General features: G+C 35.0%; 6 protein-coding genes across 7 annotated transcripts; 2 read left to right on the top strand and 4 right to left on the bottom strand.

Moving 5' to 3' along the window:
• Positions 1-355: 355 nt before the first annotated feature.
• On the bottom strand, positions 356-5180 carry LOC121784989 (polyadenylate-binding protein 2-like). Of its 2 annotated transcripts, none has more exons than XM_042183301.1 (6): positions 5030-5180; positions 4809-4911; positions 3930-4000; positions 963-1154; positions 747-874; positions 356-658 (listed from the first exon to the last, which is right to left on the bottom strand). In XM_042183301.1, the coding sequence occupies exons 1-6, from the start codon at positions 5138-5140 to the stop codon at positions 610-612; spliced, it is 654 nt and encodes a 217-aa protein (XP_042039235.1). In that variant the 5' UTR covers positions 5141-5180; the 3' UTR covers positions 356-609. The 2 variants fall into 2 exon arrangements, with proteins under 2 accessions (XP_042039235.1, XP_042039236.1); XM_042183302.1 differs by having other exon boundaries at positions 3975-4000.
• Positions 5181-9303: 4123 nt separating this feature from the next.
• On the top strand, positions 9304-10960 carry LOC121783432 (peroxidase 17). The gene is made up of 3 exons (XM_042181503.1): positions 9304-9562; positions 9647-9838; positions 10303-10960. Exons 1-3 carry the CDS (start codon positions 9362-9364, stop codon positions 10897-10899), a joined length of 990 nt encoding a protein of 329 aa, XP_042037437.1. The 5' UTR covers positions 9304-9361; the 3' UTR covers positions 10900-10960.
• Positions 10961-11043: 83 nt separating this feature from the next.
• LOC121783434 (40S ribosomal protein S6-like) lies at positions 11044-13032 on the bottom strand. The gene is made up of 6 exons (XM_042181504.1): positions 12950-13032; positions 12768-12832; positions 12133-12190; positions 11927-12035; positions 11570-11842; positions 11044-11473 (listed from the first exon to the last, which is right to left on the bottom strand). The coding sequence occupies exons 1-6, from the start codon at positions 12953-12955 to the stop codon at positions 11235-11237; spliced, it is 750 nt and encodes a 249-aa protein (XP_042037438.1). The 5' UTR covers positions 12956-13032; the 3' UTR covers positions 11044-11234.
• Positions 13033-13247: 215 nt separating this feature from the next.
• Positions 13248-14945, bottom strand: LOC121783991 (PLASMODESMATA CALLOSE-BINDING PROTEIN 3-like). Its single transcript, XM_042182172.1, has 4 exons — positions 14861-14945; positions 14429-14782; positions 13821-13944; positions 13248-13726 (listed from the first exon to the last, which is right to left on the bottom strand). The coding sequence occupies exons 1-4, from the start codon at positions 14922-14924 to the stop codon at positions 13540-13542; spliced, it is 729 nt and encodes a 242-aa protein (XP_042038106.1). The 5' UTR covers positions 14925-14945; the 3' UTR covers positions 13248-13539.
• Positions 14946-15449: 504 nt separating this feature from the next.
• On the bottom strand, positions 15450-18261 carry LOC121785522 (dimethylnonatriene synthase-like). Its single transcript, XM_042183978.1, has 3 exons — positions 17600-18261; positions 16389-16704; positions 15450-16316 (listed from the first exon to the last, which is right to left on the bottom strand). Exons 1-3 carry the CDS (start codon positions 18220-18222, stop codon positions 15687-15689), a joined length of 1569 nt encoding a protein of 522 aa, XP_042039912.1. The 5' UTR covers positions 18223-18261; the 3' UTR covers positions 15450-15686.
• A 3937-nt stretch (positions 18262-22198) lies between these two features.
• LOC121783577 (glutelin type-B 2-like) lies at positions 22199-25399 on the top strand. The gene is made up of 3 exons (XM_042181692.1): positions 22199-22432; positions 23788-24448; positions 25039-25399. The coding sequence occupies exons 1-3, from the start codon at positions 22237-22239 to the stop codon at positions 25160-25162; spliced, it is 981 nt and encodes a 326-aa protein (XP_042037626.1). The 5' UTR covers positions 22199-22236; the 3' UTR covers positions 25163-25399.
• Positions 25400-27858: the final 2459 nt, after the last annotated feature.

Below are 27858 nucleotides of genomic sequence, written 5' to 3'. Positions count from 1 at the left end.
AGTAAAAGTAAAACTAATTAGAATACGACCAACTATTTTTATATCACATGCTATTTTCTGGAAGATATTTTAAAATATCAAATACTCCACATTTTATGTGTTAGTAATCCACAAATGACGTGTTTCGATATACGCCTTAATTATTATCTAACTTATTTAAAATTGAATTTTGTAACTTGAAAAGTTAACACCTTCATATAAATTTGGCCTATCCTCCATAGTTTTTTACTTATTTTATGTAGATTGGATTGAAATATTTTTACACTAACTAAAGTAAAGACAATTAATACTATTATCCTCAATAATTATATAACTTAAAACCCAGAAACTAAAATGTGACACTAGCAATCAAATATATAGAAAAATGTTACTCCATATCATAGATAGCATCACCACAGAAGATTCATAATGAGTTGCTCAAAATGCAAATAATTCAAAGATGATGCAAATGTTATATTATGCAGAAATGAACGTCATTTACTGGATAGAGAGCAGTGCACAAGGCGTGGATTATGCATTATATAACCGGCAGCTAACCGCGACGACTCGTACCACCGTGGTGTGATGGCCGGTTGCTGCATCTGAACAAACCAAATAGCGATTCAGGCTTCAGTAATACGGCATATAGCGCGGTGGGCGCCTGAACCTAGGCACCTTGCTGCAGCAGGACGTGCACGAAACAATCAGTTATTCACTCGAATTTCAATAGAGTAAGCAGGTCGGGGGGGAGTGAGAAAAGGACTCACCCGTAGCCATAGGGAGAGTAGAGAGGCTGGTGTCCGAAAGGCCTACGATATCCATATGCAAGGTAAGGATTGAATCTCCTCGGCCGGTACTGTTTCATTCCAGGAACGTTTGTTCTCTTCACCATTACCTGCAAATACGAGAGGGAAAACGTCTATGTTAGTGATGAAGCAGGATGCGCAAACCTAAAAGTGAGATGAAAATTTTATTAGCCGAACCTTCAATTGGCGTCCGTGTAACTCAGATTCATTCAGTTGGAGGGCCTCCTGAACGGCTTCTACCTCAACAAATTCAACATATGCAAAGCCTTTGGGCTGCCCAAATTTGTCGGTCAAAATAGTAACGCGGTTTACAGTTCCACATGTTTGGAAATGTTGCTGAACTTCCTCCGGAGTGCAAGCATAATCAACCTGGAAGAAATAGAGAAATTTCAAAATCTTCTATGCATCACCGATGAGTTATTTCCAATGCGATAGTAGTACCGCTATAGGTCATGTTTTATGCAAAATAGTTGAACCTTCTACCATATACACTATGAAATATTCAAAATGACTAAATATCATGCGCGATTTTAGAAGAATAAAGTGGGGAAAGAAGCAAGATCCTCCTTTCAACACTTCAAAGACACAGAGACCAGAGAATTAGCTAAAACTCATTACTGGTTAAGTTACTACGGTAATAGTCTGGTCTGGGTCATAGCTCTCTATCCAAATTAGAGATATTTTACTCCTAATGTAAGCGCAAGATTTTATCTGCATAAGCATAAGAATAATCTCAGAGCAAACATGTCTATGCTATATGTGCAGGCACCAGAGTTTTTCCAAATTTTCGAATGAAAACACCACCACGTAAACAAGTAAATCCAATTAGCTCTATTACTATGACACCAGTTTTCAAGTATTGACAGATTGTGGCTAAAATCTAATACAACCCGCTTTTGGATGCGGTTTAGAACTCGTACAGGAGAAAAACCCACTACATAACACAATCATTCTTACAGCAGTAATGAGCCATAAAATGGTTACTCCATTTTTGTCACATTACCTTGACAAAATTTGTCTAAACCAGAAAAAATCATTTGATCAGTACTGAATAAAACCTGCACCTAAGCTTTGACAAATCTAAGGAACAGAAACATGTCCCATTACCATAGCATTACAGGGATCTTTCTCTCATAATCTCCCCATTCACTTGCAAAAAATCAACAGAAATCATCCTTTTCCCATTTTCTAACTAAACAGCCTTAAAGCTCTACTATATAATCATTTAGAAGGCAAATAAATCGAAAAACATTGAGTAGCCTAAGTCTTTTCACTCACTTGCAGTTCCATGAATAAAAAACATTGGCACGAGAATTAAAAGGTCAAAAAGTTTTTTGCAGAAATTGTATTTGAAAATATGAGGCCCCAACATTTCAAGAAAGTACAAATGTACAATCTTAAAACACTATTTTCACAGAGCACTATTTCTTTGTAGTAAAAAACAATAGAAGATGTGGAATTATAATGACACAAAGCACAAAAGAAATGAAAACAATATGCATGGTTTTGGCTGAGGTGTAGATGTAACACTATTTTCTGCATAACAGCTTAAACTATCGGAACTTATATACTTCATTTTCTATCTGAGTAATTCCAAGTGATCTATTTCTATATATAGACGTATGGATGGCTTCAAGGAGAGAAACAAAAGAGCATTCTTAAGTGGTTCTTTAATACTGATCTAGGGCAAATAGGGAGAAAAGAGAAAGAGCCACATCAAGTAACTCCTCACCACATCACGCACTTAAAACCAACCATTTGAAGCCAAATCTGTCAGCCCAATCAGCAATCATATTGGCCAACTGAAGTAGCCAGCTTGTCACCAGCCTCCTCACTTCAAATGCACTGGAAGGATTTGTGGCAGAAAGCAGGACTCTTGAGGGACTTTCAGGTACTATTACATTCGACAACTCAAGGAATTTGTCACGGGTGGAGCTAGCCTCATCATTATGGCATGAACTCAAAAGATATACTTCATGTAACAGTGTATCTTTTTTTCCTTTTTGCTTTTTTTTCTTTTTTTTTTCTTTTGATTTTTCTTTTTCCCCATCCTTCTGTTTCAAATGTTTTTGTTTTATCATTTTTACAGGAGGGGTATCACTATATTTTTCTTCTCTTGACTTTTAACTTTTTTTTCCTCATTGGTTTAGAACTCGATAGTATACAAACATATAGAGATACTGACAAGAAAAGTCCACGTAAGGGCAAAAGAACTGCTTTCGCCACAAATATACAAGGCTAAATCCAATGATTCTCAGGAATATGACCGAGCCTGCGATCATAGTCAGAAGCATTAAATACATAATAAGACTAACTGTGAGTCAAATATTTTTTTGAAAAGAGAGAACAGTCAGACTGACTAAAACAAGTGGCCACATCACAGAGGCCACCATATTACTGCACATCATCAAACTTGAAAGTAGATGAGCAGAGACTTCATGTGGAAGAAAGCACGTCAGAGGAAGCAAACATCATCATAATCGTCTTAATTACAAATAAAAATCTAAAAAATCAACATAACCCCCAAACACAGCCGCTACACCAGAATTCAACCAGAGAGGTTGAATGTCTTTCCGAAACACCTTAAGTTCATTTGTGGTACTATATATATGAAGGTTTTAGGCAATATTCCATATTCCTAAACTGATCTGTCACTTAAAGATATTGCAATATAAAAAACAGATAAAACGTGGCCTGAAAAGAAAATACAACATTTTTGAATGGAGAAGATATGATCGAACATAGGTATAATGTACTTACTAAACTTTTTTACGACAGTTTTGTAGTGTCAATACTCCCAAATAATGACATAATAAAAATAAATGTAAGACCTTTGCCATGATTTTGGAGTTCAGCAGCCTTAATTGGTACATCCATCTATCCTGATTTGCAGAAACTTTCGGAAATTCCATAGGATCAAAAATCATTCAATCTAACAGTCCGACATAGATAGATAACAATACTATATTTACAAGGATTAAAAAATATATATTATAAACCATAGTGACAAAAGTCCAGCAGAAGACTACTCTAAAGAGATGATACATCAAACGCTCAATCACTCATAAAGTACGCAGTCAAACAAATCAATTCATAGGTCATAGGCTTATTAAAAACAATCAACCATGTGACAGATAAACTCACATTGCCAACAAAGACAGATCTTGCATCCACCTCCTCCTTATTTACCTGAGCTGCAGCAACACTAGCAGGATCTACAAGACAGCAGAATAAGAACATGAAACCAGAAACATGGCAAAAAAAATATGTGGCAGCTGAATTACTTTATTCAACAATCAAAAGTACAAAACACATATATCATGTAAAGAGGAGCCTTCTGTTACCACAAATTATAGAATTCTAGCTAGTGAAATCAATTTAAGTGTTGGAAGTTGTAACTTGTAAGTCAGAACATTTTCATATTATTCTCTATGCACCTTTTATCTTTACCAATTAATCACTCATTCACTTGATTGCGAATATTTTCATATTATTCTTTATGCACTTTTTATCCTTACCAATTAATCACTTGATTGCCTCCACTTATGTCCCACAAAGATGAATGTCGAATCTCCAAAGAGAAATAAAACGCTATCCTTCCCTCATTTTAAAACCATATAATTCCCAAATTCCGAATATTAACATTCAACGAGAACCAGGAAAATAGGTGTTCCTACATAATTCTATACATGATTATATTAATCAGCTACGTGAAACAATCAAGTTTCTACAACAGAGGCAAATGCACATTCCAAAGAACAAATTGTTAGGATCTAATCCAAACTCGACAGGGAAAAAACAGAAACAGATCAACATAACCAAATTATCCCAATTTACGGAGTCAGAGATCAAAGATCACGTCTTCTTCTCTTTTCTCCCTTATTTGCCAAGACAAAACATGTAGATTCGACCGAAAAGCTACTCTTTTAAGCATCTAAATTGGAGGGTAAACGAATACGATAAAACAGGGGAATTAAAATTGTCAAATTAAGAATTCAACAATTCGCTAAATAGAAATTAGACCTTGAACAGAGCCCATCTCCTTCTCTACTTTCGCCTGCATTTCACGAAGCGCCGCGGCTTCCTCTTCCATCTCCTTCAATCGCTTCTTCATCTCATCCAATTCCTAATTACCATAGATCAAATCAATCTAGAGCACATGCATAAACCTAACCTAATGAATCACACACAAATTTACGATTTTGAAAATAAATTGGGGGAAAAAAAGGTTAATCGATAATAACCTTGGCGGCAGCGTCATCGTCGGCTCCCGGCATGTCGACGTCTGCATCGGCCTCCATCTCGGCTACGTCTGGTATATCGGCGCCGTAAACCTCATGCTCTTCATCCTCCATCTCTCTCTCTCTCTCTCTCTCTCTGCTTGTGTGTGTGAGCTGAAAGGGATAACAACTGATTTTTATTTTTGATGAATAAAATTATAAATAAGGGCTCAGTGATTGAAGGCCCAAAATAAAGCTCGATAAAGGCCCAGTCATTTATGGAAATTGGCCCATCATTAAAGGAATTATGGCAGTCATTATAATTGTATTTGTACAATTTGTATTTTGTATGTTTGACTGATAATAATTTGATTAAATATTACTATACATATACGAATATAATTCTTTTAGTTTTACACCCATCATCAATATAATAATTTCATATAAATACAAATCACATTATTATCAGTCAAACATACAAATTACGCTATATATTGATGAAATCACATACTAATACATCTTTCAATTTGATCATGTATATACAGACTACAGTACATTCTTTGTATAAGAAGGCAAAAGATAAGATTCGGAAATAAAGCTTTCAGTTATAATTATATTTTATGTCAAGCTTGGAATGGAAGGTTTGCTACTTAATTAGGAGTATTTTTCAAGTGGGTTCTTATGATAATGATGTGACATCCATTGGGAGCAATTCTAAAATTTGGAACATATAAACACTGACGAATGTTACGGTTGTTAACTATTACTCGAATAAAGTAATTTAGGACAATCTTTATAAGCCACATCTAACTACACGTAAACACAAATCTAAAGTATAAAGTTTAGTGGATAATGTAGGTGGGTCGGCAGATCTCTTATTAAAATCAGCTTTTGAAACTGTCATCGACTATATAGTGTGTGATACATATACCATCATGCATGAACCACCTCTAAAAATCTATAACACCACAACAGATTTGGACTCCACCACACAATTAGGACAATTTTTATAAGCCACATCTGACTCAATATGGTAACTAGCCTCTCGGCACAAACGTAGCAATCAATTCGAGCATATTGTTTAGATTTTCTTTCTCGATTCTTTCATTTTTCTATATCGCAAAAGAGAGTCAAACTGCATAGGATTTCTAGTCTATTATTCAAACTCTAGTTATCTCAAGCATGTTAGTTTTGGACCAACAAAACTAGGGATGTCAATTTAGCCCATAACCCGTGGGCTGACCCGAATAGCCCGCCAAATTTATAGGGTTAGGGCTGAACTTTTATAACCAGAAAAAATAACAACCCGATTAGCCCGCACCCGATTGACCCGCAACCCGAATAGGGTTGGCCCGAAACCCGGTGGGCTGGCCCGATTGACATCCCTAAACAAAACCATGTGGTTCTTTGATTACTTTTTCAATTTTTGAATTTAATTAAAATTGTATTGATTGATCTCATTGAGGAAATACCAACTTATTAAGTTTTCTCTAGACATTATCGTTTTCTACTTATACGACTTATTTTAAGACAAAAACACTTGTTTAAGATTGCTTGAAAAATGAAAATCCTTCAGATATACTATCTCAATGTGTTCGAATTGAACCTTAAATAGTAGAAGTAATTTATTACTACTAGTAGTACTATTTTATTGTAATGGAAAACACAATGACAGTGTTTACAAAACATGATTACTATAAGCACTATTTTCTGAAATGTACTAATGTGTTTTTAAACGATAGAAACACTAATTATGTCTCTCATATCTAAACCTACAAATAGTCGAATTTATATTTCTCTCTCATCTTTCTACAAGTTCATCCATTGAGATCCAATTAAACACAGATAAGAGTATACAATCTTAATTTAGTTTATACTAGTGTGATCTAACAAAAACTCAAAATAATAGGTATACGTCAAAAGGAAACTGGAAATATAAATATATTTAATATATTTTGATGAATTCGCAAAAAAATTCTTGAAATAGATCTCAGTCCCTAAAATAATAAATATATTTATAACACAATACGAACATCAATTGATCAGAGTGGCGCAGCGGAAGTGTGGTGGGCCCATAACCCACAGGTCCCAGGATCGAAACCTGGCTCTGATATTTCAGATGCAAGCTTCCTATCTTTTAATTTTTTACTATTAGTTTAATTATAAATAATTAATTCACTTATAATATTTTTTTGCTTAACGAGAGGGTATGTAATTGTACTATATTCAAATTAATAAAAACCTTTTTTGGTTTATTTATTTAAACCATTTCTTTTAGATTATAATTTTTTAATTTTTATTACTACTCCTACTATAATTTGGAAATTATGTAATTTTAACCATAGAGAGAAAATATATTATTATAAATTTTATATCAATTTAATTACTATATACAGTTGTAAATTATACTATCTCTGTCGCACAGTAAAAGTTTCGGTCTGTTCCACAATAAGAGTCACGTTTCACTTTGACCATAAATAGTAAGTATGCTCCACATTCCACTAACTTATTACACTCACATTTTATTATAAAACTAATTATATAAATGGGACTTATAGACCACTAACTTATTCAATTCCCTTTTTTTACCATTTTAAAAGTTATGCTCACACCAAATGTGACTCCTATTTTGAGACGGAGCTCGCGAAGATAGTGTAAAATAAGAAAGATTGTATTGTAGCTCTAGAATGTTCCATAATGCTCATTCGTTTTAGTTGTAGATGTAAATGCATAATTTTTTTATGTATAAAAGTAATTATTAGAAATCTATGTACTTTAGCCATAAAAGTATCATGATGCGTTACAGTTGTTAATGCGTTAAAAGATATTCACTGAACTTTGTTAGTAAAGCTTATCTTGAACTCAAAACAAATGAAGTACTAAAGATTCTATTTACTTTGTAACTCAAAGATAGTATTAATCTTAAAATAAGAAAATATGACATATATAGAAAATGAAATAGCCATATAATTAAAAAATTGACATTAAATAAATTTAGAATTCTCAAATATGAACTGAACATATTATTTTCACCTATACCACAAATTCATTGAATATAAATTATTTTTTTATATAGATGTATAAATTCTAAATAATTGAAATATAGCAACTCAGATTATATTTGCTTTTGAAAAATATTCTACAAAAATAAATAAGTATCGAATTAATTTAAAAGACTATAAGATAAATAAAAACTCATAAAAATTGAATTATTGGGGGATGGGTCCCATCATCATGTTTGCCGCAGTGGATGCAGCTTTCTGCCCACACAAAACACACTCCCCTTTTGTCTCACATATTCCAACACACACACTATTTACAAAAAAACTACACGAAATTGGAGAAATATGAAAATTTCAAAAAATCCCAAAAGCCAATATTCGATTTATGGAGTATGTGAATAATCGAATAAAACTGAATGAAGAAAACAACAAGACATATACAGCTCAATGAGTAGATAAAAATTAACTCATTTAAGTATTAGTAAAACTTATCTCTCAAACAACACGAAAGATAGCATCCATTTCTTATAAAAGCAATGATAAATTAGCGGAAAAATCACATGAAATTTGCATCTACCCCTCTATTTTAAAAATTACTAGTAAAAAAATAAAGTTTGGATTATTTTGTAATTCTTCCACAACGCAACTGAGAAATCATATGTGAACACTAGTGCCGGTAAATTAAACGATAGCGTATTATTCATAAAGAATATGACATTGTTTCATTGAAAAACATCAATAATATATTGCATACATAAGCAAATTGATCAAGATTTTTTATGAACGATTTTTTAACTTATAGCGTGACCAAGATATGGCCGAAACATTAAAGTTTGTCAACAATTAACCCTTAAACATTTAACAAAAGATATTAATAAGAATAAAAGTTGCATTTAGATCTGAATTTCTAAACTTTGCCAAATTATGGTTTTGCATACCAACTCTAAACTCATTTATAAATTACTAAATGATCGATTTGCTCTGGTTTTGCAACCAATCAAAATTTTAACTCTATTATAACTTAATATAATACCACATTGTTATATTGTCTAGAATGTCAAGTTATTTTTATTGGTGTCCAACACCACATAAATTAGCCATCAATTTATGTTACCATCGAAATTTTGTTCTTAGCAACATCAGAACAAATCAATAATTCAATTAAAAAATTATAAAAGTAAATATTTTTATAATTTATAAGCAAATAGTAAAGCTAGTATACAAAATCCAATAAAATTTAACAAATATATAGACAAATTACCCCATCAAAATTATGCATCATTATTATGTGAAACTCCCTATAAAACAACAACCACTACAGTCTACAATCTCAGTGAGACTACTTAAAAAAAGAATGTCTGATCCCATCATCCTCCTTCTCTTCCTCGTCCTCCTGAGCTCCGCCGAGGGCGCTCCCCTCCGGCAGAGCTTCTACTCGGAGAGTTGCCCGGGCGCTGAAACGACGGTGCGCGACGTCGTTCGCAGGGCCATGGCGAGAGAAGCTAGGGCTGCGGCCTCCGTGATGCGATTGCAGTTCCACGATTGCTTCGTTAATGTAAAAATCTTACTAATTAATTCAAAATTATTTGAAGAGAGATGATTGCTTAATTGATGAGCTTGTCTGTTTGATTGTTTGCAGGGCTGTGATGGATCGGTGCTGTTGGATGAGACGCCGGAAATGGCGGGGGAGAAGGCGGCGCTGTCGAACATAAACTCGTTGAGATCGTTTGAAGTTGTCGACGAGATTAAGGATGCGCTGGAGATGTCTTGTCCTGGGATTGTGTCTTGTGCTGATATTCTCATCATGGCTGCCAGAGATGCTGTTTTCTTGGTAACTTTACTCTTTGTTTTTTTCTCTTTCTCGATATTTTTATTTATTCCATTATTAGAGTTAAATGCGGAAAAAAAATTCATTTATTCGCCTCAAGTTTAATAATGCCTCATTGAAGATTGACATTTATTACGATCTTAATGTTTATAGTTAAATCTATAGACACCGGAATAGGGATAAGAGCTCATCGGGATAGATATCTAAGAAGGGCTCATTCGAGTCATATAAGAATAAGAGCATTGGTTTAAGCTCATTGGGATAAAGATAATCAAAAGAGAATTTTTTGTCGTTTTTCGATCACGTGGTTTAAGCTCATCGGGATAGAGATAATCGAAAAAGAAATTTTCGTCGTTTGTTAAAGGGAATAAAGGTAGAAAAGCTATGTAGGAATTTAATTAATTCATAGCCTAAATTATAGAAAATTAAGTTATTAATCTAATAAAATCTACTCATAAATATTTCAGAGTGGTGGGCCAAAATGGGAGGTGAAGCTAGGAAGGGAAGACAGCTTAACAGCAAGCCAAGAAGATTCGAATGGTATAATGCCAAGTCCAAGGACAAATGCAACCTCCCTCATAGCTCTTTTCACCAAATTCAATCTCTCTGTGCAAGATTTGGTGGCCCTTTCTGGAACCCACTCCATTGGCCAAGGAAGGTGCTTTTCTATAGTCTTCAGGCTCTACAACCAGTCGGGGTCGGGCCTGCCCGACCCCGCCATGGACCCCCAATACTGGGCTGAGCTCAGCCGGCTCTGTCCGCTGGGGGGAGATGAGGAAGTCACTGGAGGCTTGGATGCGACGCCTCAGAGATTCGACAACCAGTATTTCAAGGACCTCGTCCGGGGAAGAGGGTTTCTGAATTCGGATCAGACACTGACATCGTTGCCTGAGACGAGGAAGTATGTCGAAATCTTCAGCAAGAATGAGAAGAGGTTTTTCGAGGCGTTGGTGGAAGGGATGATTAAGTTGGGAGACTTGCAGAGTGGGAAGCCTGGAGAGATTAGGAGGAACTGCAGGGTTGTTAATGGCTTTTCTGATGATCAATTAGTGAAAACAAAATGAGATTTATAAATAAACATTGTTTTTGGAATTGAATTATAAATAAAAAAATCTTGTTTAAGAAGTGCTACGGTAGTTACAATTGTAGATATATGAACATTGTTGGACACCAATAACTTGAATCCAAGAATATAGATGACATAAGAATTAATCACTCGAATATAAAAAGCTGCTCATGAAATTCAAAGAAAATAGTATCATCTCAAAATTTATCCAAAACGAAATAGGCAAAACTAATGGTTGTGTAACATTCGGCAAAAGATTCAAAATTATGCAAAACTCAATTAGTTCTGAGAAGACATGAGCAGATTCAGAAGCATAAACGCAGACGGTGTCGATTATGCAGCTGCTGATAGTTTTGTTGCAGCAGACAATTTAGACCTCTTCTTGGCCAAACTCTCGCTTCTCCTATCCCTCTGTTCCTTCATGCGTGTCGCGAGAAGCTTCTGGTACTCAGCAGCTTCTGTCTTGGCCTTGGCGATCCTCTTCTTCTTGTCAGCGATTCTAGCTCTCTTTCTCTGCAATGTCAAGGGAGTCACAAGCCTCTGAATCTTAGGTGCCTTGCTCACTTCCTTGCCTGTTTAAGGACACAATTCACAATTCAAAACGTAAGATGATGCCGTGGGTAAGGTTAGTGTGGGAAATACATATGAAATGTGGTGAAACAAGTTACCTGCTTTGGTGGTGAAAGTGCGGCGGTAAGTGTTGACGTACTTCCTCACATCATCCTCCTTGTTAAGGTTAAACAGCTTGCGGATCTTTGAAGCCCTCTTGGGACCTCTCATCCTCGGTTTCTCGGTATCAGTGAGACCAGGAAGCTCGTTGTCACCCTTCTTGACAATCACCAGATTCAAGACAGAGAGATCGGGGCTAACAATGCACCCACGGACAGACTTCCTTCTCCTCTCCCCAGTTCTTCTTCCGTAACCACGGAAGCAAGGAGTTCCTGATGAATTATCATGTTAGAACTTATAAACAGTGGGAATAGCATAAACCACATCAGGCTGCCATCAAAACAATCACGACAAACCTCTATGCAACAGAAGCCTGACACGGCCAGTAGTCAGAACTCCCTGCTTCATGGGGAAACCTTGCTTGTCGCAACCTCCCATGATCTTGAAGACATAACCCTTGAACTCCTGAAATAATCAATCCATGAGTTAAACATGAGTTTATGCATAAAAATGTATAATTTGATGATCACAACGGACATGACAGACGAGAGGGGAAGCGTACATCACCCATTGCTTCCCCATTGACCTCCTGCGAGATCCTCTTGTCCCAGAAAGCACGACTGCAATCATAGACAGAACAGTACGTTTATCCATGTTCATATTACATAATAAGTCCTCTACACTAACTAGCTAAATTACACAAAGCTCTGGAATGCAATTACTATAAACAAGACTTAGATCTATACAAACGTCAGCATTTGAATCAATAGGCTACAAAATCAAGCCCGCATCATCAATGGATTACAAGCACCAGCACCTAGTAGCAGTGGTTGATGTAGTAAACATGTGTTTAAAAAAATACGGAGTATGAACTTAAAAAAAACTCCAATACAAGTTCAAATTTATTGTACTGTATATCATATTTTTGGGTCATTAACTTTACAAAAGAGAGATAAGACGCAAAAGCCACACAATTTCAATCTAGCTAAACAAAGCATAAAAGAAACCAAACTGTGAAATCTATTTCAAAAACAAATACATCAAATTGTATCAAATCAGGCACCGAGCAATACATAGCAATTGTATTATCGCAATAATCAAACATTATAATTCCGACGCAAACACATGTATCAACAAAAAGCTCTATATCATCACGCATTCAGTAATAACAGAATCAATTAAATAAAAAACACTTACAGCTTGAGGTCATCGTCGATCTCGAGCTTCTTCTGGCATCCAGTCGTCGGGTTTGCGATGTTGAACTATACAGCGAAAAATTAAATCATTTAATAACAAAACAAAAACGAGAAAACTCACTAAAGAAATTCCAAAATCAGGGAAAGATTCAAAAAACTCATGAACTCGAAATCGTAGAGAACCTTCATCTTCGCGGAGGCTGCGGAGAAAATCTGCTAATTTGAAACGCTCAGCCTGCGATTAGGGTTTTGAAGAAGGCGCATTTACATTTATAAAGGCTCAAAGCCCAGCCCATTTAGTTCGAATTAAAATTGATTTTGGGCTTGTAATTTTTCAATAACGTCAGCTAAATTACTTGTGTTATTTGACTATCTTAATTGAACTCTTTATTTAAAAATTAATTTAATTTTTTTTTAATTTTATGAGTATTTGATGTATCAGGAGTTAATAAATATACTTGACTTATAAGGAGATATTGGAGGTTGGAAAATCTTTTTGTTTTCTAAATTTTTTAGCTATAAGAAGCTATCATATTTACGGTGCTCCAAATTATTACGAATACATTTCATGAAATTACTTTATTAACTGCACATACTTATATCTATTAAACAAAATAACTAATCTTTTTTCTATCTACTTTATCACAATTTGTTCAAGGCCTTGGCTTCTTGTGGTCGTTGCAATATCCTCTGCCTCAAAATTTTTGCTCGTCTTTGCGGTTGCCTTGTCATTCCAAAGTGATCAATGGCGATTCGACGACGATTTTCGCAGGTTAGATGTGGCTAGCCGTGTCAAGTGTCATCACTAGGCAAGTGAAGGTGATGATTAGCATAATAAGGCTGGTTGATGTTGTCCCTGCTGAGTTGGGCTCGCCCGTAGGCCCATAGTCGCCGTCTGTTGGTTGTGTACCGTCACCACTGTCCCCGCCCGGGGTGTAAGGATCGAAGGTTGTTGTTGGACTGGAATTTGCAAAAAAAAAATTTAGACATATTCCAGTCTCTCATATTTGTAATTGCAAAATATTGGGCTGCATATATGAACTGGGTGGCTTACCTAGGTGGTGGTAGGGCCGTGGGTGTGGCTGGAGGCGTCATAAGGGCCGGTGGAGGCGTCATGGGGGCGGGAGGAGGTGTTGTCGGGGTGGTGCTAGATGCCGGGAAACGACAGCTGCCGTGACCTGAGACAATATGATGAAGATATATGGATCATGTTAGGATATTGAGCTTTAATTAGAAATCTAAAAAGTTTTTATTTTAAATCATTAATGATGAGAAGAGAATACTACAACCAAAGATATATGGACCATATTACTATAAGATTAAGCTTTAGATAATTAAGATTGAACTTTAATCATACATATAAAAGAATACAATGTCATACGTTAGTGAAATAGGTTAATTAAGAGTTCTTGAAACATGACAAATAGATCTAGAATAATTCTGAGGTAAAATAAAATAATACTTAAATCAGAGATTTTCTAGCTTTATTTAGTAAGGGATGTAGAATCATTTTTACACAAATTAATATGCATGTTCGATCATAGATTTCCTATCTAAACAAATTTAGAATTATTCTTTTATCAGATAAAATAATACTACGTATAGTATATAGTAGTAACAAATTTGCTTGTATACTAAGAATTGTTATCACATTCATCTTACTTGGATCAGTGTTGGTTATCCGTGCGGCCCCTCCGAACACACAGCTCGTAGCGACGGGATTCTTCCGGTAATAGTCATTAAAAGCGTACGAGGCGTGGTCAGCCACGGTGTTTGGCTCCCAGCACGCCCCGTTTGGTTGTATGGCGGAACAGTCTGTTCCGCCATACCCACAAGCATAGTCCAAAGCAACTTGCATAGCCGTCATCGAGACCGAGGGATTGGCTACGCACCAAGCCCCTCCACTTGACGGCCCAGTTGCTGCCGGGTTCACCCCCGGCATGTCGTCCCTCCGCACCTCTCGAAAGGCCGGTTTATTAGATGGCTTTATTGGTGCTTTCTCTGCACCCTTTGTGGCTAAAAGAGGCAAAAAAAATATATCTTGCGTCATGTCTTTTTTTCCTTAAAAAAGATAAGAGATGGCAAATGTTGTACCTGACATGAAGAGGAGAAAACATAGTAAAAACAGCATTTTGTGATGGACTATTTTTGGATCCATGGAAGCAATTTTAAGGTGGGATTGAGGTGGCTGAATGGAGAAGCTACCTCCATTGGCTTGGTGGGGTTTATATAGAATAAAGGGGGGGAAGAATCATCAATTTCTTGCAGTGAAGAGAGAATGTAAGAAAACTTAAGGAAGGAGGAATTGGTGTTGTGGGAAAACTTGATGCCTAAATAGGGAAGCAAATGTGCAGTTCAGTTTATGTATTAATGTGATGTACTAGATCTTATTCTTTTTTCTTTCTTTAATTTGTCTTTCACTGTTACATAGTATCTGGTCGAAAAAGCATGAGAGATAGGGAGGAGAGAGAAGATGTGCCAATATAATCGGTTTAGTTTTTTAATTCAAAAAACAAAATTTTTATTTTAAAATTGAATCAACTACTACTATACAATCTTTCTTTTTAACTTTCCCTCATGTTGGGATAAAAGTTGAGAGGCACAATACATGACAAGGTTCTTATTTATATATAAAGTATTTACTAACCTTGTGCTGTTCAACTCTTATTTTTTGACTCGGAAATGAACAACAAAGAAAACCTGAATCAAAGTTTATGACAATGCTTAACTCGATTACATTCATTACATAAATTATATTACAAGAGAAAAACTAAACATAATCTTGCATACGACGAGGTGGCACGAGATGGTGCCTCGGGCGAGCTTGGGCACTAGGGGGGATGGTAAGCATATTGATGGACGATCTTTGGAAGTCTGTAACCCATTCTCCATTTATGCCACTTTATTAGCTTAGCAACAATTAGACACTTTGGTATAACTTTGGAGAAAGCCTAGGAGTGATGACAGCATCAAGAGGCTTCAATTTAGGGAGAGCAATTCCCAACCCTTCACTCATGTCAACCATCTCCCCATCTGGCATCGACAAGTCGAAACCTTGGAGCAAACGAGCTAGGGTTAGTTGTATAACTTGTATCCCGAACGTCATCCCAGGGCACATTCTCCGTCCCGAGCTAAAAGGGATGAACTCAAAACATTGTCCTTTAAAATGCACCTGAATTTTCTCGTTTAAGAATCTCTCAGGCCTAAATTCATCCGGGTTGGACCAAACATTCGGATCCCGGTGCAACTTCCATAGATTAGCAACCAAACGCGTCCCTTTTGGGATATGATATTTGCCGATGCGACAGTCCTCAAGAGCCTCGCGGGGCCCTGATAAAGGGCCAGGTGGGTACAATCTTAGGGTTTCTTTGAAGATTGCTTGTAGGTAGGAGAGGTTGTTGATGTCGGATTCTTGCACAAATTTGTCTCTACCCACAATTTTATCAATTTCGTCTTGGGCCAGTTTTATAGTATTGGGATTGTTGAGGAGCAACGAGATTGCCCATATTATCGTCTCTGACGTGCTTTCGGACCCTGTCATGATCAGCATCTGAATATAAAATTAAAATATTAGTTAAATGATGGTGGATAATATAATTGAAAAAAAAAGCATCATGCTTACAAGAATTGTGGCCTTGATGACAGTTTCCCTTGTGTAACCATGTACCATCTCATTCTCCTCCATACTTTTCAACATCACATCCATGAAATCTGAGACACTTTGATCATTATTTTGCTTTTTTGTATGAATTCTTTCTTGAACCCAACCCTCAAGAACATTGTCTATTTCCTTGTAAGTTTGTTTCATGCTTTTGATGTATCCTCCAATATCCAACCATTCAAGGGATGGGATTGCATCAGAAAAAACGAACACTCCACCGAGGTACAATGCTTTCTTTATGGCTTCTTGAAATCCTCCATTTTTGTCATGAGATTCTCTATATAGGAGCAAGCCTTGTTAGTTAAAATTGGGATATTGAAACATGATATAGAATAAATTAAAATGGTAGTAGTGATAAAATGGACTTGTCACACTAATGAATTCATAATTGAAAGATTGCGAGTTTGAGTTTTGTTATTCCTTAGTCCTTCCATCTAATTTATTCAAAGCTATATATTTCTCTTTGAGCACAAAAATTATGTTGTGTTATTTTAAAAAAATAAAGTAAAATTTTTTATTCTATTTTCAGAAATATTATTTTAAGTGGGATATCACCCGGAAAAAAAAAAAGAAATTATGTCACTATTTTACATTGACATATTTTGTGTACTCTACAATTAATGCCTTCGGATGTCCTACAACTTTTGTGGTCTTAAAAATTTTGTGGTCCTAAAAATTTATATCTCGTGCACCATACGAATAATGACTATGGATGTATTAAAAATTTTGTGTAATGACGTTCAATCAATTATAATGACAATTACAGATATGTGATATCTTCGATCAATTACGTTACTATCATGTCCAACTAATCATACCTACAATGCAATTGTTATTAATTCGATAGTCATATATTTGGAGCAAAATTTTTATTCTAGATTAACACACAACTCTTCTTACGAAACCTATTATACTAGTATTTAATTAATTCTCTTAATTACTCCCTCAGTCCCCGTTAGAAGTCTAGGTCACTTTTGTACCCTCTTCTTAATATTATTCTTTCTCTTACTTTATAATTTCTCTATTTTAACTTTTTATTATCATTTTTATAAAACAAGTGTGCAAAAGTGACCGGGACTCCTAATGGCGGACTGAGAGAGAGTATATTTTTACATATTTTATATTTTCATGATTGAAACATGAAATTATCTTAAAGTTCTCGAATTACTTACTTTGTAAACGAGAACCTTCTCCCAACTAGCATTCTCAGGATGATATTGAACGTCAAGAGCTCAATCCGCTCACTCAACGCCACCGCCTCCCCCGGCCGCCTCATCGAGTACAAATCCTCGACGAAGCGGTCGACCTCCTCCACCCGCACGTGGCCAAAGTCGTCGAGGCGGCGTGCGGTGAGGAGGTCAACGGTGGCCATCTTCCGGACGTTGCGCCAGTAGGGCCCGTACGGCGACATCCCGAAGCTGGCCCCGCCGTAGCCCAAGTACTTCCCCACGGCGATGCTCGGCCGCGTCGCGAAGACGCGATCGTTCGTGGTGAAGCACTCCCTCATCGCCTCCCAGCTGCTCACCACCACGCCGCTGTGGCTGCCGAGGCGGAGGGAGAACACGGGGCCGTGGCTGTCCGCCATGGCCCCGAGCACCCGCGCCACCGGGCTCGGGCCGTCGAGGAGGTGGAGGTGCCCTATGAACGGCCACGCGCCCGGCGGCTGCGGCGGAGTTGCTACTAATTTGCTATTATTGGTTGATTTGAAGTGAGATAAAATTGTTTTTACTATTAGTGGGAATAGTAATAGTGGAAATGATAAAATGATTTTTGTGGTGAGAGAGAGGAAATCCATTGGAACAAGATTTTGATTTTTGAGGATGAGATTTAAGCAATTAATTGCTCTCTATTTATAGAGTTTAATTTTCCTTATTCAATAGTTGCAAATTTTAACATTTTGGGGCTCTTCGCAATTAACGTGACAGATTAATTAATGTCGTTATCATTTGGTAGTTAGAAATGATACACATATGGTCTGAAATAAATCGTACTACTACTCTGCAGATATTTTCTACTATTGAATTTAATTACGTTTATCTATGTCGTGAATTTATTGGCTATGAGCCTATGACCATGCAATGTAAAATGGTACTGCTCCATATTTTGATTATTTTTTTTTTCCTTAGCGACTTTTCTTTTGGATTTTCCACTGAGCCTCACGTTTTTATTTTCACGCTTGTGACTTTTATTTTCTCTCACATGAGTACTAATTTAAAGCTATTATATTAGTACTTTGTATTTAGTAAATTATTTACAAAGATTACAAGCTCTTTACCATAGAAATAACGTAATTTAGTATATTAGAACTTTGATTCATTTCTTTATATTTCATATTAAATTTATTTGTGAATTTTTACAATCAAAGTATATAGTGTTATGAAGCTTTAAGGAATAGTGTATCTATCTTGCACATCTCTCTGTACCCCTTCTACGTTTGCTACCACAACCGTTTCAGGTAATGCAACACCGAAAAATTAAAATTTAATTTTGATTTTTTGCTTTGTTACTGTTGAGTATTACTATTAGTACATTATTCTTTTATAAATCGTTATCAAACAATATATTTATATCACATTACGGAATTTTGATTTGTTTTAATGAGCCTGAAACTATTATCTCTATTTTCTATGTCCTTTAAAAATAAAATAACATGAGTTTTAACGTGTAATTAGTAAAATAAGAAAGAGATGCGAAAAAGTAAGAAAATGGATAGTAATAGGCAGTGATAGTAGTGTTAGTGATTGCAGGGTCCACATTATTAGTGGTTTGTAATTGATTAAAAAAATTTCATATTTCGATTTAGTCTAATTTTACGAAACGACCCAAAATGGTAACACTAGTCTGTTGTTTGAGGACGAAGAGAGTATTATTAAGAGAGGATATGCATTGGAACAAGATTTTGAGGACGCGATTTTGGCAATTACTATATTTATAGAGTTTATTATATCAAATTGCAGAAAAATCAAAAAATTGTGTCAATTTCTAGTCAATCTCTGCCATTTACCAATTAACACTAATTGAATTGAATGAGAAAATTGTGTATGATGTAGAAGCCAAATTATATTGGCATAATCTTATAAAGTTTGACATATTAAGGTTGAATTTACTCCTAAATTTAAGGATCCTTATTGTTAGTAGGTTTTTTTTACTTATTCAATCTTATAAATCCTGCCACGTGGCATTATCGTGGTTTTCTTTTACTTATTCAATGTTCGCAATTTTTAACATTTTTTTGTGTGTTTTCACAATTAATGAGACAAATGGTTAGTGTCGCTATAATACGCGGTAGACTGGGCTGATAAACATATGGTCTTAAATAAATCGTACGCTGCATAATTGTGAGACATCAATTATTAAATACTGTTGTTATGTGATAAACATATGCTCTTAAATAAATCGCACGCTGCATAATTGTGAGACATCAATTATTAAATACTGTTGTTACGTGATAAACATATGGTCTTAAATAATGCTAACGCTTAAGAATCATGAACCATTTATTCCACGTGAATTACTTTTAAATAAACGTTTTGTGAACACTGTCGTGTACATACACCCCATTTCAGTTTTAACTTTCAATTTTTGGTATGGTATGGTAATATTACAATTTATAGAAGCTGAGATTTAAGAAAAATATGCTCATTATATTATTATAATTTCATTGAAGCATCATTAAATATATAAAACTATTCAAAATTATATTAACATGTATTAATAATAATGATTGACAGCGGTTATTTGCAACGATTATAAAATCTGAAAATACACGCATAAGATTTAGTTTACATTAGCATAATAAAAACACTAGCAATTTTAAGTTGCACAATTTAAAATACTACAAACTAACACTTTTTAATAGCATAAATATACTAACAATTTGCAGTATAATAAAAACGTACTACTACAATATATCCACACCAAAAAAGACCAAACTATTTAGTAGTAGGAGTAATATTTATAAAATAAAGGGCGACGAACAGATTTTTTAAATTCGTAGTTTCATACCAAAGCGTTAAGAATATAACTAAGATAAAATTAAAATGCAATTAAAAATGCATACTACCTGATATCTTAATAAATATAGATATGCAAATTGGAGTAATTGAGATTAATATATATAATGCACTAGTGCAAACCACATTAAATCTTGAAAAGAAAATGAAAAAAAATGCAAAGTTATTAGATATCTAAAATCTAAAATAGTAAATGATAAAAGCGACGTCGGAGAGATCCAAACTTAGATAAGTAACTAGAAAAAGTCTTGCTTGACCATTATTTATTTCTTATTTATAAAAAAGAAAATTATCGAGCAAGAAGAATTCACCAGAAGGGAGAATCAGTATTTTGCAGTGAGAAGGTAGAAAAGAATGAGAATAATTTGTAGCAGTATATTATTTCTGATTTCTCAATGTTTTATCTTCCTAAAAGATCCCATTTAAATAGGAAACCTAAACCCCTATGAGGAATTTTAAAAAAAAATACTAAATGCTAAATCAATATATTGAACACTAGTTTGGTTGAGTTTAGAGCTGTAATTATTGTTGAGTTTATGATCTAATTCAAGATTTGGTACTAAGAGAAAACGGAAAAAGTGGCATCTAGATGGAATCACCTCGAACCCCATTGATCTTCACCGTGTTGTCGGTTTCAATAAAATGTGCTAGAGGCACGTACATTGGGCTCTTCAATGGCCCGTCCACCGTATTATTGATTTTGTTGAACCATAGAGCTAAGACCAAATTTGAGTTCAAAGTTATTAGCCTCAATCTTTGGGCTAATACGTGGTCCATTAATAGGCCCATGAGTAAACACTTCTCAGTTAGGTGTCCCCACACTCCGGCACGACATCATGTGAGGATATTCAATCAGGGTACGTAGTAAAATGAAAAAAAAGGTGTCCCTTTATTTCTTTCGCATACCATTGCACAAGCTCTAGCCGTTGTTGAAGCTGTTGAACAAACTACTCGAGGTGTGAGTTGTTTAGACATCTTTGCTTTTCGAGCGTTCCTATGACGACAAAAGGCTTCAATCTTAAGATTGGCTGGCTCTAAAGATTGTTTGTCGGAGCGTGTGTGCATGCACTGCCTGCTGACATTGAACACGAGTAAGAAATCTTTCTTTCAATAAACATTCAAATATTGGCAAAGGACCTTCTTCTGCACCCCTATTACATGTATTTTGAAAAAAAAAATGTCACCTAACAGTTATTAGTCGAAGAAAAGTCAGAAAAATACTTTTCTATCAGAAAGTCAAGGTTTGATAGTATATCCCTTTGTCCAAAAAAAAATAAGAATTTGTTAGTGAACTAGTTTTAATGTTAAATTGATCAAATTAAAGATAAAAGGAGGGACAAAGTGGTTTAAATATGATAATAAAACGGCGTTGTTGTACTTAATTTAAGTTGTAATTAAAAGACCACGACATATCCAGAACAACGTCATTTTGTTGTCATATCATATTTGTTTTTGCTATGTTAATTTTAATTTTGATTATAATGAGTAAATTGTGAAAAATTACAAAATTATAATTTTATATTTTAATTTAAATTTAAATAACAGTCATCCCTAAAATTAATGCCGGACTATGATTTTTCAGAATTTGGTGAGCTGTGCCTGCAAGCATCCAGTGCTATTAAGTGTATGTGTCCCATTTTAAATTTTATACACACATTTTTGTCACAAAAGAAATGGTATGTCACCGTGTCCAAAATGATGATATTTATGTGTAATCCAATTGCATTGAGTACTATAAATAAGGGCATATATCTTGTACTATTTTTATACTCACTAAGGTTTCCAATTTGAATATCATGGAGTTCAATCTACAACCCCAGAAGGCTGACGCCACCGTGGTCGAAGGAGAAGGCGGCAGTTACTACGCGTGGGCTTCCATAACTCCGGACGTTGTCGGGGCCGAGATCGGCGCCGGTATATTTGTTTTGCACCCACAAGGCTTCGCTTTGCCTCACTATGGTGACACTCGCAAGATTGGTTATGTAATTGAAGGTAATTGCATGAATTTTGTTTAAATTATGGTTTAATTTTTGCATCTTGCTACATGACACCAACAGATTAAAAAAAATTGGATAAAACTATTGAAAAAAAAACAGGGTAAAACAGGATAAGTTAGTAGTACTAATTAATATTTATTCAACTTAAAATAAAGCAAACCACTTTTTGATCTTTTATCTTTTATTTTCAATAACACGTTTAATTTCAGTCGTTTCTTTCTCTAATGTATGCCTGTACTAATCTTTCAACCTATTGACAATTGGTCTTAATCTGCGCTAGCTTAATAAAATCTAAGAGCATCCACAACCGTGCTCTTGCCAGCGGCACGGTTGTGGGCCCGGGCGGTACTATTCATGCCTGCTCTCTGGCAAGAGCACAACACCCACAGCTGTGCTCTTCCGCAAGGACGAGCACAATTAATTTAAAATTCAATTAAACAAAAACATTTCCATAATACTAAAATTCATTAAAAAACCTAAATAATATTACAAATGACAAATAAAATAAAAACGACATAATTAAAATCCTAAAAATTAAAAATTACATAATTAAACTCCTAAAAATTAAAAATTACATAATTAAAATCCTAAAAATTGAGATTGAGAGAGTTGTTTAGTATAGTGTCATTTTTTGTGTTTGAAATGAGAATATTTATAGATGAAAGTATGAATTTTGGGGTAAAAATAATGAAAAAAATAAATTAAAAGTGTGGAAAAAATGGATATATTTTATTAGGAAGTGAGACAATATTTTTTTTTTATTAATTTTGAATTTTTCAGATTTTTTCGATTTTTTTAAAAAAATAATAATAATAAATGATAAATCAACGGGCCAATCAGAAGCTGCCATGTCACGCCTCGTGCTCTTGCCGCTGGCACGGACGTGCTCTATGCATAGAGCAGCGCCCTGCCAGCGGCAAGAGCGCAATGGTGGCGGAGCTCGTCCTTGCCAGCGGCAAGGACGGACGGTGAGCTGCTGCTCACCGTTGGGAATGCTCTAAAGATGATTTCGGATAATTTCATAAAATTAATAGTAATAGAGAATAGAAAAAAATTTTAAAAAAATAGAGCATTTTTTAAGATTAATTTCTATGTCTATGTTATTCCAATTTGTTGCAAGAATAATATCAAGAAATTATAATAAAAATATTTATGTTTGCAGATATGTTATGTAAGCGGATTTTAATTTTTGTTTTGAATTCAAAAGAAATGTTTTAATAAGCTATGAAATGTCTTCTTGGATGCTGCATAAAAGATCGGGCTCTGACACTGATTCCAACATTCGTGAAACAGGAACTTGCGGTTTTTGAACCCTTTTCTATGATTAATTATTTGTTATATATTTCTAAGGTACTTGCACCATGGGAATCATATCACCAAACAACAAAGAAGAGAAAATCATAGTGATCAACAAGGGAGACGCCGTCCCGGTAGAATCCGGCGCCATATCATGGTGGTTCAACGGTGGAGATTCCGACGTCTCCGTTATATTCCTAGGCGAAAGCAGCGAGTCCTACACTCCCGGCCAGTTCGACTACTACTTCTTAACCGGCGCCTTGGCCCTTCTCCGCGGCTTCTCCACCGAGTTTATAAGCAAAATGTATGATCTCAACGCCAATCAATCCAAGGAGTTGCTCGAAAAACAAACCAACACATTGGTCATTAAGATTGACAAAGGCATTGAGATGCCTAAAATTTCCAACTGCAAAAGAGAAGAGTATGTCATCAACCTTGATGAGGATTCTCCTCTGGTGGACCGGATTGGGCTTAGCCCGAAATTGGTGAGGCTCGAACCTGAGAGCGCGCTCGATGCTCATTATAGCACGGCGCATCAGGTGATTTATGTTGTCAAGGGTGGAGGTAAGGTTCAAATTGTGGGGCTCAATGGTGCAAGAATGGTGGATGAGGTTGTGGAGGAGGGGCAACTCATTGTTGTGCCTAAGTTCTTTGTTGTTGCAATGATTGCTTCCCATCAAGGGTTGGAATTATTTAGTGTTTCCACATCTCCAAGGTATGTAAGGTTTACATATGGTATCAAATGTAGATTTAAGACTATGGTTTAGTTTTGTTTTCCTTCGTGGACTTTCTTTTTATCTTGGTACTTGTGATCATCAGATCTCGGTTTGAGGAGTTTATATTCTTTAGTACGTGACTGCCCTTGGTTTGTAATGTGCTGCAAGATCGATATTTTTTGGGGTGTGATATTATTGAGTGATGTTGTTTACTATGGGTTTGTTGGTTTCTATTAGTACTTGTATTTGTCAACTACTCTATTATGTGTTTAATGTGCTTTTGAAATTGTTTTGGTTTGTCAACATTCATGGTGGACTATGTTCGTCAATTCTAGTCTTGAGCGCTTTTATCGTTCATCAAAAATAGGGGTTATACAACTATTTAGCCGTATACATAAAGTGATCTTAAGCGGGAGCTAGTGTCGATGACATATTTTTGTTGTGGTTGTCACATATCGGAAATGTGATGTATCAACTGAAATATCTAGTGTATTATGCGTATTATCAATTGATTTTCTTTGATATTCCTTTGACATATTAGGTACGCTTAGATATGACTCTCGTAAAATCTAACGATTTTGTGTTGTAGGCCTATATCCAAGTCGTTGGCAGGGAACGGATCAGCATATAAATCGTTGTCTTCATCTATTTTAGAGATGGCGTTGAATGTGCCTGCTGAGTTGGTGGAGAGTCTCAAGAAGACTCAAATTTGAAGAATGCAAGAGTGCCTAGTTTGAAGTTTAATTTTATGCACTCTTGATGCCATAGAATATTTATGTGTGTTGGACTTGATAATAAAACTTAAAGAAAATATAAGTGGAATCTGTATTTGTGCCTAGTTTGAAGTCTAATTTTATGCACTCTTGATTGATTAATGTTAGTATGTTATAGGATATATATGTGTGTTCGACATGATAATAAAACTAATGAAAATAAAAGTTTATTATGTATCTGTGCTTAGTTTGAAGTTGAATTTTATGCAGTCTTGATTAGTGTTATATAAGTAAGTATTGTGTGTTGAACGTGCATGATAATAAAACATGAAAAATAAAAGTTTTTTCTGTACTTGTCAATTTATAGTATATTTAATCCGTCTCATTAGATTAAATATTCATTATTTAATATTATACCAACCCAACAAGTAACACCGAATTTTCCACAATTTTCAACTTTCCATAATTTTAAAATGAAAATACGATCAATCAGGTTTTGATTTAACCATGTACATTATTTAGAAAACAAAGTATATTATAGGGATCTAAATATTTAATGTAAACATATCATAAGTAAGTAGTAACTGTGAAGAGACTAGATAACTTAATGATAAAAAAAAAAAAACTTATCATATTCTTATCCTTTTGGATAAACAAACAAATTTTATCTCATTAGCACTAGACTGAGCCCCCTAATTGAACAAAAATTGGCTCTAGACTAAGCCACTAATTGATTGTAAAAAAACAAATCAATTCATTCAATAAATAGTTATTGTGTATATTTCTTGAAATAATAATGTAAATCAAAATGAATATAGTTTTCATAGTTCATTCCATCCATAGCTTGCGTTGACTCTTTTGAGGAATCTTTACTTAATTTAAGATACAAAATCATGGTTACACCCACGCCTAACGCCTTCTTTTATACGTTCTCATATTATAAATGCTTTACTTGGAAAGTTTGATAAAAAAGAAACTAGTATAAATATACTGAATTTTATTGTAGAGATTTAAGCTAATTCCATAATCATCAAATCAATCATACGTGAATGAATATATTTGAGGGTTGAACCCAATTAGGGCATCTCCAATGGCTTTCGCCCAGCAATAGCTCAGCCACAAACTCCTCCTGCCACATCATCAGCACTAAAAATCCTTCTGCCACATCATCAGGACAAGCAAATAGCCCAGCAATAGCCTAGTCACATCACCCCTAATTATATAAAACAAATAATTGACAATCACACAAAATACGGAATTAAATGTACGACACAGATACGGAAAAATTCAATACTATTATTTAAATTTTAAAAAAGTACAATAAAAAATTACATTAAAAATATATTATTTAAAAAAATTACATTATTTAAAAAAAAAATCGCTCGCCGAACGCTCGCCGGTCCTGAGCCTGCAATGGCGGCGAGCGGACCGGCGAGCGCTCGCGAATCGGCCAGTGCTAGCCGATTTTTTCCTCGAAATGACGCTCGCCGGTTCCAATGGTTCGGCGAGCGGACCGGCGAGCGCCAGAAATCGGCTAGCCGGCCCGCTCTCCGCCATTGGAGATGCTCTTATGTATTAATCTACTGTTACTCGAGATGGGAATTACTCCACAATTGTAATTTTGGATTGATGGTATATAAATATTCTAACCTCCAGCCAATTTATGAATTCAACACAAGAGATAATTTGATTGGATAATACATGGAAATATATATATTTATTTTATTTGATATGGTCTTATCACAAAATTAATGCTAGTATCTCCAATTTCAAGTTAGCTGGAGATGGAGATTTGTCTACATAGACATAGCAGTATTTGTCAAATGATGGAATCATGCAGACAAATCTCTGCCTCGATGTTAGCATCAAATTCGAGGTTTGGATTTCATGATAAAATCGTAATAAATCAAAGGACTATGTATAATATGATCATATCAAACTTCTCTTTCTATGCAATTTAAGAATTATCTGAAAGTTACAATATTTTCATGATAATAATAACCTTTTATTAAGGTTTATAATTTATGGATTTTTGTGCAATATTGAAATATGAATTCGTTTTAATGACTTGTGAAATTTAACTCAATGCTAGTATAGAATATTAACTTGTGAAGCCCAAATGGCAAATGAAGCATTTATATCGTGGGGATCTATTTATTTAATGTAAACATATAGATATTTAATGTAAACATAACAATAGTGGTAGTAACTAGGAGTAACTTGTGATAAGACAGACGACTTAATGATAAAAACTTATCAAATTCTCAGTTCATCCGCATTCATGTCTCTTATCCGTCTCTTAACCGTCTCATCTCTTCACTATTCATGGGCCTCACTGTACTTTTCACCCCATCTCTTAGCTAAGAGACAACACATGTATCCCTCCATCTCTTAACCGTCTCTTAATCATCTCATCTCTTCTCTTAACTATTCATTCAATTTCATTTTTTTATTTTTATTTCCAACAAATTCAATTAATAAAAGCACACTTCATTAAATAAAATAAAATTAAAACTGGAAATTCTAAAAAAATATTCTTTCCGGGCTGCCAATGTATTTGCGATATGCATAAATAGCGGTTTCCACATGCGGAAATGGAGACGGAAGTAGGTCTCTCCCCATATCGGGTTCTCACAGAAGTAATCGTGTATCAACCTTGCGGCGGCTTCCTCTTCCTCCCTACGTAGATCTTCTTC

The sequence above is a fragment of the Salvia splendens genome, chromosome 21 (assembly GCF_004379255.2).
Source record: "Salvia splendens isolate huo1 chromosome 21, SspV2, whole genome shotgun sequence".
In the NCBI taxonomy this organism is placed as follows: Eukaryota; Viridiplantae; Streptophyta; class Magnoliopsida; order Lamiales; family Lamiaceae; genus Salvia; species Salvia splendens.
Note: the sequence above shows the minus strand (reverse complement) of the source record. Positions and strands in the feature narration are given on the sequence as shown.

Coding starts and splice junctions, on each gene's coding strand:
- LOC121784989 (XM_042183301.1), bottom strand. CDS start 5,140: ATGGAGGATGAAGAGCATGAGGTTTACGGCGCCGATATACCAGACGTA. Junction 4,001..4,808: donor GGAGATGGGCTCTGTTCAAG/GTCTAATTTCTA, acceptor GCTGTCTTGTAG/ATCCTGCTAGTGTTGCTGCA. Junction 659..746: donor TACTCTCCCTATGGCTACGG/GTGAGTCCTTTT, acceptor GTCCTGCTGCAG/CAAGGTGCCTAGGTTCAGGC.
- LOC121783432 (XM_042181503.1), top strand. CDS start 9,362: ATGTCTGATCCCATCATCCTCCTTCTCTTCCTCGTCCTCCTGAGCTCC. Junction 9,563..9,646: donor TCCACGATTGCTTCGTTAAT/GTAAAAATCTTA, acceptor GATTGTTTGCAG/GGCTGTGATGGATCGGTGCT. Junction 9,839..10,302: donor CCAGAGATGCTGTTTTCTTG/GTAACTTTACTC, acceptor TAAATATTTCAG/AGTGGTGGGCCAAAATGGGA.
- LOC121783434 (XM_042181504.1), bottom strand. Junction 12,191..12,767: donor ATCGACGATGACCTCAAGCT/GTAAGTGTTTTT, acceptor CTATGATTGCAG/TCGTGCTTTCTGGGACAAGA. Junction 11,843..11,926: donor CAGGCTTCTGTTGCATAGAG/GTTTGTCGTGAT, acceptor ATAATTCATCAG/GAACTCCTTGCTTCCGTGGT.
- LOC121783991 (XM_042182172.1), bottom strand. CDS start 14,924: ATGGATCCAAAAATAGTCCATCACAAAATGCTGTTTTTACTATGTTTT. Junction 13,945..14,428: donor GATAACCAACACTGATCCAA/GTAAGATGAATG, acceptor ATATTGTCTCAG/GTCACGGCAGCTGTCGTTTC. Junction 13,727..13,820: donor ACGGCCCTACCACCACCTAG/GTAAGCCACCCA, acceptor TGCAAATTCCAG/TCCAACAACAACCTTCGATC.
- LOC121785522 (XM_042183978.1), bottom strand. CDS start 18,222: ATGGATTTCCTCTCTCTCACCACAAAAATCATTTTATCATTTCCACTA. Junction 16,705..17,599: donor AGAAGGTTCTCGTTTACAAA/GTAAGTAATTCG, acceptor GCTCCTATATAG/AGAATCTCATGACAAAAATG. Junction 16,317..16,388: donor TCATCAAGGCCACAATTCTT/GTAAGCATGATG, acceptor TTTTATATTCAG/ATGCTGATCATGACAGGGTC.
- LOC121783577 (XM_042181692.1), top strand. CDS start 22,237: ATGGAGTTCAATCTACAACCCCAGAAGGCTGACGCCACCGTGGTCGAA. Junction 22,433..23,787: donor GATTGGTTATGTAATTGAAG/GTAATTGCATGA, acceptor TATATTTCTAAG/GTACTTGCACCATGGGAATC. Junction 24,449..25,038: donor AGTGTTTCCACATCTCCAAG/GTATGTAAGGTT, acceptor TTTGTGTTGTAG/GCCTATATCCAAGTCGTTGG.